The sequence below is a fragment of the Gallinula chloropus genome, assembly GCF_964237585.1.
Source record: "Gallinula chloropus genome assembly, chromosome: 3".
NCBI classification, from domain to species: Eukaryota; Metazoa; Chordata; class Aves; order Gruiformes; family Rallidae; genus Gallinula; species Gallinula chloropus.
The window spans coordinates 37,124,419-37,139,425 of NC_140087.1; the positions used below are offsets into that span (position 1 = coordinate 37,124,419).

Below are 15,007 nucleotides of genomic sequence, written 5' to 3' on the forward strand. Positions count from 1 at the left end.
TCTTCTAACCATGAATCACTCCAGTATTCTTTTAATTTGCAAATGCACATTCAAATCATCCTTCACCAGCTCAAAGGGTAATTAGAAGTGTTCCAATGCAGACATCAGACAGCTTCACAAGCAAATGAAGAAATGGATAGATGGGACACTTTTAAATCACTTGTGTTTCTTTAGTGGGTTTGAATATTTTTCTTCAAAAACAGTTTACATTTCTGGTAATTACACTGAACAGTGAGATTACCAATCAAAGTAAGGAACCAGTGGATTTTCAGGCACAAGTTAATATATAGTTAATAAAAATGGAAATATGAGGATATAAACTCCCATGATTTCCGAAATACTACACTGATAACTCACATGGTAGTAAAAGGGAAAGGTTAAGGAGACAGTAGGATGTCTGCAATGCTTGCAGTTTCTTTTGCTGTTATAAACACTTGCAGTGAGAACGTAAATCAGTATCAGAAACAGACAAACGTGAGTAGCTCCCTTCTGACACTGCAGTGCCATCGCCTCTCTCCCAGCAAAAGTTAAGTAATAAAAGATATCTAGTGTAGGCAGAACATTAGGTATCTCTACTGCTGATTATGGAGAAGGCAACCAAGAAGGGACAGTCACTCTGTGTTTGATAAAGTACAAACGGAGCAACCACTGGCTTGGAGAGGAAATCCTTTGGAAACTTCCATGTTCACGCACTGTAGTACCTGGCATTCAGTAAGGTCCTGCAATTCCCAACTTTGATCTGCTTCCCCAGCTTCCAGGCACGCACATAAGCTCCTTACCTACATGAAATTCAACTACCCTATCGACAGTCTTTTTCAAATAAGTTCCATGCAGTGACAGACTTCTTTCTTTAAATGTTGCTAGGCAGGGGAACACTGAAGTCTGACAGCAGAAACCTCCAATACCTTGTGGGAACCTCAAGGGACACAAAAAGCTTCCTTTCCTGCCTTCTGTCACATGACAGACTGTTCCAGCTGGGCTCAGAATCTTCAAAATTATTCCTTCCTGATAAAGTCTTTAATAAAAATAACTTCTATTAATTTTGACTGACATTAAAGTGTGGGTTGGGATCTATTAATGGTCTTGGCATGACCACAGAGATCAAGAGGCGCTAAAAAACCCCCAAAAAAGTGCAAAACAAATTACAACCATAACAAGAGTTCAAACACTGGTGAACAGAGAAATATAACAAAATTCATCCTTTCATAGGCACTTTAGGTATAGGTAACATATTGTAATATCTAATACCTTTTAAAAATGCCAATATATTAACAAGTCTTCCAGTCTACAGGAGTGCAGAATGACGTAGACTGTAATCAGTTCTTGAGGGATATCAACTTGACAGCATTAATTCACAGCTAAACACAGCAAATTTGGCTTTCAGATACATAACAAAATTAGTATGTATCCAATAAGCCAAAACACCATGGATTTTGGTGCTCCTCTTGGCACCATGCGCACAGTCTGTTAAAATTATGAAGTAATTTATCTTGAACCTTTTCTACTGCAGCTGAAAAAACGCTCATTACTGCTTGTTTGCAACAGTGAATAGCATGTACATGCAGAATTGCTAATGTTCATCTTGCAATAGGGTCAGAACTTGGCTTCATAGCTGTTTTTCTAGAGAAATTCTAATACTTGACAAAGGAAGCCGATTATAAACCTGGTAAAAGAAGAGAAGTGGCGGCTCAAGTCTCAGAACACAGTACCATCAACACGTCCTGACAGATATTCTTACCGTGATAAGAAAGTACCTATGGTTTTCAGGTTCTTTCTGACGAAGAGGTCAACTACAGGTGGTATGAATGCTATTTTTCTAGTAGTTGTTGGCATGAAGTCAGTGGCAAGCACAACACCAAAACCCAATCTACGAAGGTTACAAACCTTTCAAGCACGTATATCTTGCCATTTCACAAACTGCACAGCTGTTTCTTCTTTTTTTTTATTTTTTATAATAATTCTTATAACTAAGCATATATCAAAAACTGATTTTTCTAAAATTCCTTCGCAGAAAAGAGGTCTGGATAAGAATCACGTTTAATGATTAGAATGAGGGTTAAGGTACACATGTGAGAAGCATTCCAACAAAAAAATCCAGTGGTTCAGTAGTAAGCCAGATCTGGTTTCTTCCACAGCAAATTTTGCTGATAAAACTGGCCCTAAAAATACTTAATAAAACCCCATTTAATATTCAACTGATATTAAATGAAAGCCTTAATACTAAAGCATTGCTATAGGACTTGATGCTTGGGGAAAAGAAAAAAAACCAAAACCATGAGAGAGAAATGGGAATTAAGCAAGTTAAAATTAAGTGAGCTTAATTGCTTTTGCTGCCTTTTTTTCTTTTCTTTTTCCTTTTCTGTTCAGTAACAGCAATACATTATTACTCTTTGTAGAAGACATAAACCACATGCAGCCTAATGGTAAAATTATTTGCAGATAGGTAAAAAGGCTGTGCTCCTAAAGCCTGGGTTTTTTTTTTTTTCAGGAATAAAACTCATTACAAAAGCAATGATGACTAAGAACAGACAAAGAGAACTAATTTGGAAAGTGTCCACAGACAAAAACCTTGGATTTGTAAACTGGCTAAATTGAAGCAGTAGTCCAATAGTACCATGCTAAAATCTTAATGAGCTATGTGTCATAGAATCCTGGGTTTAAATACAAGTGCAGCCGTCCTATCACATGAAGCCCACAGAGATAACAGAAAAAGAAAAATCGACAGCAACTACCTCCATTGTTCATAACAACTTATTTCCTTCTGAATAAGACACAGAGTACTTGACAGGAGATCTATCCACACTAAGCAGTTTAAAAAGACCAATGTTGGATATTTTTGAAATTAAGGTGACACACTTACATGAAGTAAAACTAGTACTAGTTGTGGGGTTTGGTTGGGTTTTGGTTGGTGTTTTTTTTTTTAATATTTTCATGTTTCTGAATGTCATAAATTTCTAACTGCACTTAATTCTTGGAAAGTTTTCAATTGAAAAACACCACAAAAATTACAGCAGTTTCTTGACACAGAAAACTAAGTTGACATACCTTTCTTCCATCCCTTCCATTTTTAAGGCATGGGCAGCTAAGCATTTTTCTGAAAGATGTTTGTCCAGACAGCTCTCAAACACCTCCATGGATGAGGATACCTGATGTTTCACATGCAACACACTCTAGTGCTTCCTAATGCCAATTCAAGCCCACTACTTCTCACCCTATTCATCTACACCTAGTCTTTAGACTTAGCAAAACCTGTTGTTTTGTTTCCTGACCATCCTCCCTGATCATTCCTGGGCTTACTTCAGCTCCTTACAGTCATTACTTTACATACAGGCTAGATTTCTGCTTCTATTACCCACACCTTCTTTGCTAGAACAATGATACTGCTGACTCACATTTACTTTCAAATTCACTGCAAACCCCAGAATCTTTCTCTAAGCCATCAACACAGAGTGAGGGGCAATGTATGGAGAGTGCAGCATTTGCCCTCACTGAATCATTGAGTTTCTTCAGACCACTCTCCCAAAATAATTTTGAATTCTAATCCATCCATACAAAAACACATCTGCAGTACTTCCCAATACTGAGCAAAACCAGATCCAGCATTTATGAAATATGTCCTCCACACCAACCACAACTAGCCTCTGTCTAGTTTTCTGACCAGTTCTGCATTCTACTCATAGAATATTCATCATTACTATACTCCACCTGAATATCAAATGTAAGAGGACCAAAATTGCACTAAAACACACCTTGACAGCTACTTACCTGATTTCTTTCAGTTTGATAATTTATTGACTTAAACTCAAAAAAGCTTTCCCCCTCTGCCAAATAAGGAAGCAAGAGACTATTTCCATGTCATTTATAAAAAAAGTAGGCCAGACACCAGCATTTTCTCAACTGACTTACAGTTCCACCTGGAAACATGTCTAGATGACTCAAATTTCAGAGGAAGTGTCTACACATTCAAAATAATGTACCTTAGCCTGGCACAAAACACCTGAGACAGCAAGCAGTAATTTTTGCAAAAACTGAAATGAATTCACTAGGTGGCACTGCACATCAAGCTGCAACAATTTCTGCATGACCAGGAATTCCAGAATAGCTTAATAAGATACACCCTGAAGCACAGAGTATGTGCACATATTTGTGGCCTCACATAATTATTTCTTACAATAAAGCTATTGGAAACTTCTGTCTGTCTATCAACACAATTTGCACTTTCAGGAACTAAGTAACACTCACAAGACATAGTAAAAGCTGCTTTAAGGGTATGCCTATTAAATTTGAAGTTATGCATCTTTACGCAGGAATCACAATGTAATCATGAGGTGAATTACTCACACAAATAAGGACTATAAGCACGAAGCATTTGAAGAATCAGATTATATAATAATACATATAGAAACTCAGCAGCCGTGATAAGTATTTTAGAAATATTGCCTTGTAAAGATGTCAGCTTACAGGCTTAAATCCATGCCCAGCTAGCATGATACTTAAGCACACTGATTTACAATCACAAGCCATCCTATATGAGGATTTCAGTAAATCCTTTAAGTCATATTTGAAGATGATATTCAATTAAGGTCATAGCATAAGAATTAGAAACTACATATTCAACCCCATAAGGAATAAAATAGAAAATTGAAATAAAGTCCTTGGTTGGAGAGCTGTGAAACTTTTCTGTTTGATTTTCAAATGTTTCTGATCTCCAGTATATATTTGCAAAATGGCTTTTATGTACCTTAATAAAAAATCATTATATTTGCATAACCACACTAACACATGGACAAAGACAGTTTCTCAGATACGGAGAAAGTCCAAGACTCAGAGGCGGTGTGGGTCCAGGGCTGTTCGGATCACTTAACCCTGATTAGGAAGCTACATTGTTTCTAGTACCCAAATATTTTGCAATGCATTCTACCATGCAAAAACAGAATCTGAAACACAGGGCAATTTTATGAGGAAGGAAGGAGTTGGGCATGTGAGTGGCACTTACCTGCTTGGGGGCAATCATTTAAAAGCAGAATCATCCTAACAGAAGACCCTTAGCCAGGAATACAAGTGCTAGCTCTCTCAAATAACAACCAGCAGGTCACTACAATAACTGCACCAGTCACACTCGTTCTTCTGGCACCAATTCTGAGTAGTATTTGCATAAAGACTTGCACTGTAACATGTGATTGGTGCAGCATCTTCATTTCAAGCAAATTCACTCAAGTAAAGATCTTGAAGTTCAATCCGACCTGTCAGCCAGAAATTACCTTGTCCTTCTGCTGTTATCCAAATTTAACACAAGTCAAGATATGGTTTTGTATACTTCAATAGATAGAAAGAAAATAAGGCCATAAAGGAACTTTACATGTGGACAAGTATTTTAACAAATTCATATTTGTGCTGTCCAACTCCATCGGAATTGATTCTAAAACCAGGTCCTCCTTTAAAGCCCAGCATTTAAGGCCTTAATTCTCAGAGAGACAGATAGACACCACTCCAGAAAAGCTGGATTCAGACACAAACCATTTCTTCGAAAGGATAGTGGAAATAACTGTTGCATCAGGTCTAGTTGTGAAACAAGACGCTGCTGACTAATTGAATACAAGCAGATTTATGTCTATTTCTCAACCTAACAAAAAAAAGCGCCAAATGCTAAAAAAAATTAAAATAAATAGATTTGCTGAATTTGTGAAACTTAAGTCACAAACCAAGCATGAAACAATTAAGCCACAACAGAACAGCCATTTTTCCACATATGGCTGTAGGTATTCAGTGACGATTTCATCTAGGCTAATAACAGGGGAGTTTCTAACTTTTCAAAATTCAGATTAAACAACTAGGTCCTTTCTGCCATTTATGCTATGCAGAATCTTTCTGTTTCCATTTTTAAAAAAGTAAACAAAAATACATTGCTGTTATTTGCTGGACAATGGCTAATCTCACTTGGGCACATCCCTGAAATTAAATATTCAAGAGACAAAGATATCAAAATTAATTTTCAGTGACGTTTTCTTAAAAAAGTAGGCTAATGCACTACCACTTAGTTACAAGACTACAAACATAGGTCTGGCCCAGAGCCCACTAACGTGAACGGAAAATCTCACAACAACTTCAAAGGACTTGGGATCAGCCCCTGTAACTGCATGAAGAATGTTCCATTTTGGGAGACACAGCTACATAGCAGTGGTTAATAAAGTTAATGTGTGTTTTTAGTGGTTGGAACTTTTTTTTTCCAGGAACAAATTATACGGGGAAGCAAACAGATTCAACTGCTTATATATTAAAAAAAAAAATTAAAAAAAAGAAAGAAAAAAACTAAGCAGAAGGTCATAAAGTGCCCAGGGCCCTCAAGGTATCAGAAGACTGTGAGAAAGGTCCTATTATGCCACATTAGTCTAATGGGGAAAACCTCCCCATAGCTAGAGTTCCCTAGGACTCAAGCTTTAAAGTTAGTTTTACTGTAGTGTTTCAGGTAGCATGCAGAGAGATGGAGGCGCTCAGCTGTCACACAGTTACTACCACTGAAGCTGGCCAGCGCTGTGCATTCAGAACGGATGGCTGCACTTGGGCAGGAGGAAGGTCTTCAGTGACCGTTTGTACCACCCCCCACCCACGACAGTAGATGCTGTCACCTACCAATGAGAACCAAAGATTGCATTCACAAAGGGTCAGCAACATGTTAAATTACACCCCTCAGTGAAAGGGTTACTAAAAGGTTTATTGAAAATATATGTGCTATTTACATACTTACAGAACTCATTCAGAACAGACTCAATTCCCAAATAATAAAATGGGTTATCTTTATTGTATGAAATAATCATGAATGAAATAAAAAAAAAAAAAACCAATCAAAAATCCAAAACCCATTTCCATTTCTTTAAGGAAATTTCTGTAGAAGCCTCCTTCTACATCCTCCAAAATTAGACACTAGATAAGTAACAAAATAACCTCAGGCAAGGCAGAAGACACCCGCAGGTTTGTACATCTTTGATCTTGTTTCCATTATTTCAAAAATGTCATTCTTTCCCTTTTTCTGAATGCAATTATTTCATAAAGAGCAAAGGAAATTGCCTAATGGACTATACAAAAAAAAAAAAAAAAAAATCCCAGTCCTATTAAACTTGTAAAGTAAGGGAAAAAAATGAGAAAAATATTTTCTTCTCTAGTCATTTTTCAGTAAGAACAGTTTAATTTGTTTCTTGAACCAATGAAAGACATACAATTTCTGACAGACTGTGATTTTTAATTTGATGGAAATGACTGAAGTATGAGCTGCATTTCCTTCTTGGTAGCAATTCAAACTAACTGCATAATCTTGCATAATGGTAGCTGTGCAAATTAATCTGGATAGAAAAAAACATAATGCTTTCTAAATGCCAAATAACAAAACAACAAATATTGGACTCTCTGTTGTTCAAATTATTACACCAGAAACTAATTTAATTCATAAATTTTAAATGGGCAATTTATTTTATGCTAACTGAAATCAACACCTGAAATTTACGTTACCTCACTACCAAGTTTCAGCTGGCAGTTAACAATAGACCCAATAAGATTAAAAAAAAAAAAAAGATCAAAGAGATAACTAGATGAAAAGAATAAGCTGAGAGTAAATGCAAATTTCCTGTTTGTTAAAAACAATGGGGCCAAATCACAAGCACAGTTGCTATAGTCAGAGAAGCAACAGCACTACTGCCAAACCTTTAAAAGAAATTAGAAGGCAAAGAACCAAAATGCAGGAAACATTTTTTCACTACCACTATGTTCAGTAAACTTCTATTTTACAGAAATCAAGTTAATATAATGCTAATATTCAGCACTCAGGTAATATTTCCTGTTAAGTGATGTACAAATAAAATCAAAACATCATTGTCAAATTGGAAAATGCACTTGTACAGAAAAGCAGCATCTTAATCCAGTATACTCACATTATTGCATTCTCCCAGGAAATATAGTGCAAATCCATCAGCTTTTGTAGCTGCCAAAGCAATAATAAAAGAAATAATTGTACACACTGAGGGAAACTGAAGTCACAGAAGATCTCTGAGATTCAGTTCTGCTTAGGACAAACATCTAAAATTCTAAAGATGAAGGTCTATTGCCTTGAAACTTCTCAGACTCTAGAAAGTTACGAGAGAATTCTTGTTTATCCCACTGTCATTTACTGCATTTTAAACATCTTATTCCAAGGCCTGATGTCTGCAAATTCAAATTAATTCATATGACAGTAGAGAAGTAACATAAGAACATGTAATTATAATATCATCAGCTGGCTAACACGATAATTTCCATGAGTAAAACGAATACCATTCGTAGACAGTAAGCTAAGACAGTACTTACCTTAAGACAGAAAATGATAGGAAAATAGAATGTTGCAAATATTGTCATAAGAATGTGTTTCAAAACAAACTGTTTCCATTTCCTGCACCTGTGCCACATTAAAAATAGTGACACACACCAGAAGGTTATACTTCTCACATTTCTGCCAGATTCATATAGTTGTATGAAACAGGGTAAAGTCAAATTCCTTAAACTTTTAAAGTCAACCATCATAACTTAATGATAAAACAAAAACAGAAGAGGATATACCAGCTGATGTCTTTTATCCTGCTTTACACAACAGACTTTGACACAATGAGTTAATAAAAAATTCTAACCAATAAACGTACATATCTGATACCCTGTTTTTATGAATGAACACAGAAGCCCATTAAGTACATTTCCAGGGAGGGATTATACTTGTGTGTGTTCATTGAGCTTTCTGCATTTCCTTCACAAAAAGAAAAAAACCCACTGTGTAGTTACCTTCTTACTGTCAACTGCATAACACCAGTGAGAGTTCAGGGCGTGGTAATTTGCATCCAGATTTTAAATGCTTCCGTATTGAGTTATGAGGCAAATGAGCACTCTAAAGGAAATATCTGTCAAAAAAACCCCAAACAACCCCTCATCTCCTTTAGAGAAGAAAAAAAATTGTAAAAGATAGGCGGCCCCTGTCTCCTATAGTTCTTGTTTGCTGTGTATTAACAAAATCCAGTCTGATTTGCTGCAAGTTGGACATCAGTATCTAAATAAACACTTAAGCAAAATCAGTAAACAGAAGTATTCCTTTTAAAACATTGTGTATATTAACCAGAACTCATTATTACAAAATGATGAAGTTGCAGGGATGGTGAAACCTTTCTAATGAGTTGGTCCCTTCCAACCCCTACAATTCTGTGATTCTGTGACTGATTCTTCCTACTGAAGTCTGAGTAAATCTACTCCAGCTAAAAAGAAGCTGAATTGCACTTACACAGTTGCTGGGAATTGTTTTTGTTTTCTTTTTTAATGTTTGATCATGTATCACAGTAGGCACTTGCATCAGATAGAAAAAATGTTTAAATAACTGAACACCACTTGAAATCACGCAAAAGATACACCCTCTTTTGGTAACACCTCTGTTCGATGGGGTCAAGTATGGAATGATATTACTTATGGATCTCTTTTTTTAATTATTATTTCCATATTGCCACTGCAACACCATCATAACCAGAATAGTCTGTTCTTTAATTCATTTAAGAGGGGACTCTAATTTTGCAATTGAAAACAGCTCACTCCAAAGATGGAATTCATTTCAGTGTAGTCAGCAATTAGTGAGGGACAGAAGGTGAAGTTCATACTGAGACAATATCCAAAGAAAACACTGTTATCCCTCAATACCTGTCTTTGTTAATTAAACCACAGAAGAAATGTGCTGTGCACCAGAGCTAAGTAACAGTTCAGAGACAGTTGATTCTCTTTCTTACCTATTTTAATGATGCTGCTTAGTTCATACAGCAGTAGTTGGTTGTCACCTCCTGTATCCAGGCGCTGTTCTATGTAGCTGTTCAATTCATACACTACACCTTGCATATTTGTGTCCTGGTACTATGGAAGCAAAGACAAGAACATTTTAGAATAGCTCAGATGTATTTTGCAGGTTTTAAACATATAAATTCATTTAAAATAATACAAGATTTCAATATTGATTTGATCATAATTGTCCTAATCCAGCTGCCTGAAGAACTGTGTCACCACTGAGCGAGAGGCACAGTGCTCAGCTCTGCTCCATTAGGCACTTGTTCCAAGGGTACGGAGACATCAGTGAACAATTAGTAATGGCCTAAACCTGGCCAAGGTCCCATGACAATGAAGAGATGCGAAAATTAGAAGGTAAGTAACCTTCAACGCCTTCCTTTTCAGATCCTGCTCCATCACAAAAGGATGCAACTAGCTAGCTTTGCCAGCATCTTTCACCTCAAAATCATGACCCAAATGGCAGAACTATGCCAAGCACCAGAGCTTTGAGGTGGCAGCTCAAGGAGCTCAGCCTTTCAAATGCAGCACCAAAGTTAACACCAACAGACTGAAGGACACAAATTGCATGATTCAAAATCATGTTAGCCACTGTGGCCTGACAGGCATTTGTTTCAACTGAAGACAGCAGACAAAGCTAGAAAAAGATTGTGAATTGGTATTCAGATGGGAGCAATGGGTTGCAAGTTGCTGGTAGGATGCAATAACATGACATGCTAAAACTTCATAGGAAAGGAGACACAGCATCCCTTCAGGGGCCCAGCTGTATTTGGTTATCCAGTTACCGAGTCCTGAAACCAAATCCTGAAGGGCTGATAAAACTGACACGAGAATGTGCATGTGTAGCATGACAGCATCACGAACAATCATTTCACAGAAAGCAATACTTGTAAAGACTCATTACCCTGCCCAAAACTGGTAATGTGGAATCTGAAGAAAGTAATATGGTCATTTACTTATTGAACTCAGTGACGCGGTAAATTAGGTTGCTTAAACTAAAAATTAAGTTGGTGATTATTTAGATGAATTAATGTGGCTTGAAAGACTAAGACTTACTCTCCTGATCATTCACAGTTTAGAGCCAAATGTGACACAGACCAGAGTAATGTAAACACTACTGTGGAAAATGCCATGAAAGTTGGGAGTACCATAATCTACCCACCACTCCCACATTTATGTGCACTTCGTATCTCTCAAGATCATCTCTGTCATTTTGGGCAAACCTGGACAACTGACCCTTACTGATCGATTAAGCAGAGAACCTACATAATATATTCCATGATATGTTTTATTCTCACCATTGCTTTCATACATTTCTATAAAACACACTATGTTGTGAATACAGAGTATATGCCCACATATATTTATGATACATTTGGCTGCATCATTTCAAAAAACCTAAAGAAAACCCAGCAACAAAAATCTGAAGTGCTTCCTGGATAACACCAATTCCCAATTCCTTTCAATTAAGCAGAGCTTAATCTTTCCCCTAAAATGGTTTCTAAGAACATACAATCTTCTTAACACATGCTGCTGTATTAATCACAGAATCATTTAGGTTGGAAAAGACCCTTAAGATCATGGAGTCCAACCATTAAACATGCACTGTCCACTCCACCACTAAACCATGTCCCTAAGCATCACATCTGCGTGTGTTTTAAATACCTCCCAGGATGGTGACTCAACCACTTCCCTCTGCAGCCTGTTCCAATCCTTGACAACCCTTCTGGTGAAGAAATTTTTCCTAATATCCAATCTAAACCTCCCCTGGTGCATCCTGAGGACACTTGTAACTTGGAAGAAAAGAACACCACCCACCTGGCTACAACCACCTTTCAGGTAGTTGTAGAGAGCACTAAGGTCTCACTTCAGCCTCCTTTTCTCGAGATTAAATTGCCACATTTCCCTCTGTTGTTCCAGATGGACATATTAGAACATTTGAAACCTTGAGCATCCAAAATGTTCTCAATATACAACAAACATAACACTTTTATCCTGATGTGATGGTTATAAATTTTGACAGCGATGTAAGGTCACACTGCATACATGCATTTACTGCTTGGGTAAGTCTTGAGTTTACAATTCAGCATGCCATTACCATTATTAGCACCGTATGGCAGCTGGCAAGTTTCCATTGACTGTCCTCTGTTGTGTCCCACATTTGCTATTGTATGATTCTTCAAAGGGAGAAAACAATAGCATAGGTTCATTAAAGTGAAATTTTTACACTTTACGGCCATTAGTAGCCATTTAACAGGAAAAAAGGTGAACAAGAGTCTATATTATTCATACCTGATAACCCATACCTGCAAAACTATGCACAGCCACATATCCTAAAACAACGATAGCCAATTGAACACACATGGACAAAGCCTTTACCATGTGGAAAAATGCCTTGTCAGAACTTGGAAATGAATACATATCTCTTCACCTGTGATGCATAGTCAGGATTTAGATCCAGCTGTCAAAGGTTAAAGTTAATACAACAAGAGAACGCACCATCAAAATGAGCCCACTGCCATAACAGCCGTGTCAGGGTAATAACTTTGCCCATAATCAAGCAGCAGTTCTGTATGCATAGTAATTACACAATAAGCTGTGTGCCCTTTATCCTCACCTCTGCAATATATGCCAGCAAACATTTTGTAAGTGGGGCAAATCCTTACACGCATCCACGTTACTGAAAAAGATGGTAGCTGCATAATAGGCACTGCTGTCATGCGTCAGATTCCTATTACTGGCAACCTGTGGATTCACAGCTGGTCAGGTGCACAGAATTTGTCCAGATTCTATGACTTAGATCAATCACCAGCAAAGAATTACCCCGTTATGCTGCAAAATGGTTTGACTTGCACTACAGTGGAATGAAAGAGATTTTAGTCACTTGGCTCTAGGCATTTTAGATTGGATAACCGCAATTATGTTTGGTTGAAAAGCCACGGTATTCTTCATGAAACTATGCATTTAAACACTGAACAAGTCATCAGGAAACTTTGGTATAAGCACTATCCAATGCGCTTGCTAAGACAGACTTGTGCATATTTGGTGTAAAACTTACTCCAGGAAAGTAATTCCTCAAAGAAATTTAACTCACTTAGTGGAAAAAGACTACTTTATTTATCACATATAGCATAAGTACTGTTTCTTAATTTGTTATGGTAGTTCTGTTTGCAATTTACACATTATTAATATTGAACTCCTTTTATTAATTCATTTTTTCTCACTGGTGATTTCCTTCTATTTAAGATTCAGTATTTAGGTCTAGTTACTGTAAAATTCTGAATACCAGTGATATTACATTAAAATAATCAACTGGACTAAAAATTGGTTTAGTACTATCATACCAGCATTATATTTCTCATAGCCAAATATATTTCAATACTATAAAGAAACCCTAACAATTAAGAGGAGAAATCCTATTATAAATATTTATAAATATGAAAAAGATTAATTTTTTTGCAGGATTTATATAAAATATTTCTATGGTTATTTGTGTTTAGAATATTGGGGTATAATAAAAGACAGCAACCCATGACAGTTGATTTTGTAGTGCTGTGACTTAGATCTAAAGAAAGAAGCTGAGCATCACAAACATTTTGTTCCATGAAAGGGGACACTGAAATACCGGAGATGAATTTTCAGCATTCATTGTGAACAATTAAGACACACACAAAAAAAATATTCAAGGACACAGTTTAATACCTAAAGTAAATTTTATGTATGACAAACTGAAACGAAGATTAATTTCCATGCTTTCATGCTTATAGAGTTGCTGTGCCAGGGGCAGTTTATGCTCCTGCAGAAATGAAAAAGCCCTTCTGCTGCAACAAAAAGCCTTCACTAATACAGCAGAGGGTCACGAAGTGCAAACATAATCCAGAAGGTGATCTGTTTTCTCTTAACGTCCAAAAATGTCTTCTGAGTAGCAATGAGAGAGTAAGCTCCTGTGGAGTACATACTACTACAAAGCTCTTTCTCCACACTGATTGACCAGTTCTGCAACAGAAACAAGTTTTTACAAACTTCCTAGCATATGACAGTGTGCAAGCTAGGAGGGCTTGAACAAATGAACACCCAAATTCCATGTAACACGGAGAGGGACAGCCAAAAGTACTTTTGGGATGCAGAATTTCACTGGATGAGGAAAGAAGACAAAACCTGTGAAAACTACAAAATGATGGGGAAGCTGCCACATCTAGAGAGATTTCTCTTGATGTTGCTTATTTTCCGTCTGTAATTTGGGCTGCTTTCAGAGGATGTCAAACAGAACCACAAGACAGAGCTCTTTGTTCACTGATGCCGGCAGCCTCCAGCCAACCGAAGGGCTATGAGGGGAGGAGCCATATTGCCTTCCATGAGGTGGCTGTAAAGTCCCATTTCCTTAGAGGCTTAATGGGGAAGGACAGCACAGGTGTTTTGCCCAAGAAATGGGAGAAAGCCCTGACCTGCCATATCAGTATGCCTTGGAAACCAACTTCTGGGAAAGCAGGGACAAATTCTTCTAGCAAGCATCAAGCATTTTCCTTAAAGGATCCTCATACTCAGTGCTTCAAGACCAGGTCCTGGCGCCATCCCAGGCTTCCTCTATTTTGTTTGCTACGTGAGAGGAGCTGGCAGATGATGGCACTGCCTGACTCTCACCATTACACAGGCCGGCTGAGCAGCGTGCAATGAGGACACGGGCAGTGCAGATAATGTTATACAAGTGGTGTCCAGTGCCACCCTGTCTATTTGCAAGGCACTCCAGAGGTGTCAGAGGGGCCACTCTATGGACAGGTATGGACTATTCTGTCCCAGGGCACTTGAAACTGAGGCCATAAATGTAATACAAGACATGCAAGCAGGCAACACCCCCCCTCCCCCCCCCCCCCCCCCAAAAAAAAACCCAAAAGCACCACAAAAAAACAGACATTAAAAAAACAAAAAAAAAACCACAAAACAAAGCAAAACAAAGCCCCACAACACACCAAACAAAAAAGATTCAAAATCATTTTGTGAGATCAAAATTCTTTAAAAAATAAATAAATTCAGGTAAGAAGCAATTCCTGAAACAGGATTAGGATCCACTGGGACAGAGACTTGTGCAAGGAGCCTCAGTTGCTGAAGGGTGCTAAATCACTAAGAAGGATGCACATAGGCCAAGGAGATTGTATATAAACACGGGAATCTAAAATGC

The 15,007-nt window shown here is 37.5% G+C and overlaps 1 protein-coding gene across 1 annotated transcript in view; it reads right to left on the minus strand.

Moving 5' to 3' along the window:
* Window positions 1-15,007, minus strand: part of PDE10A (phosphodiesterase 10A) — a gene marked incomplete at its 5' end in the record, with an annotated part of 179,305 nt that overhangs the window by 49,730 nt on the left and 114,568 nt on the right. The window contains 2 exons of the mRNA XM_084261656.1: window positions 7,923-7,972; window positions 9,783-9,903. Coding sequence (XP_084117782.1) covers window positions 7,923-7,972; window positions 9,783-9,903 — 171 coding nt within the window. The remainder of the gene's footprint in view (window positions 1-7,922; window positions 7,973-9,782; window positions 9,904-15,007) is intronic.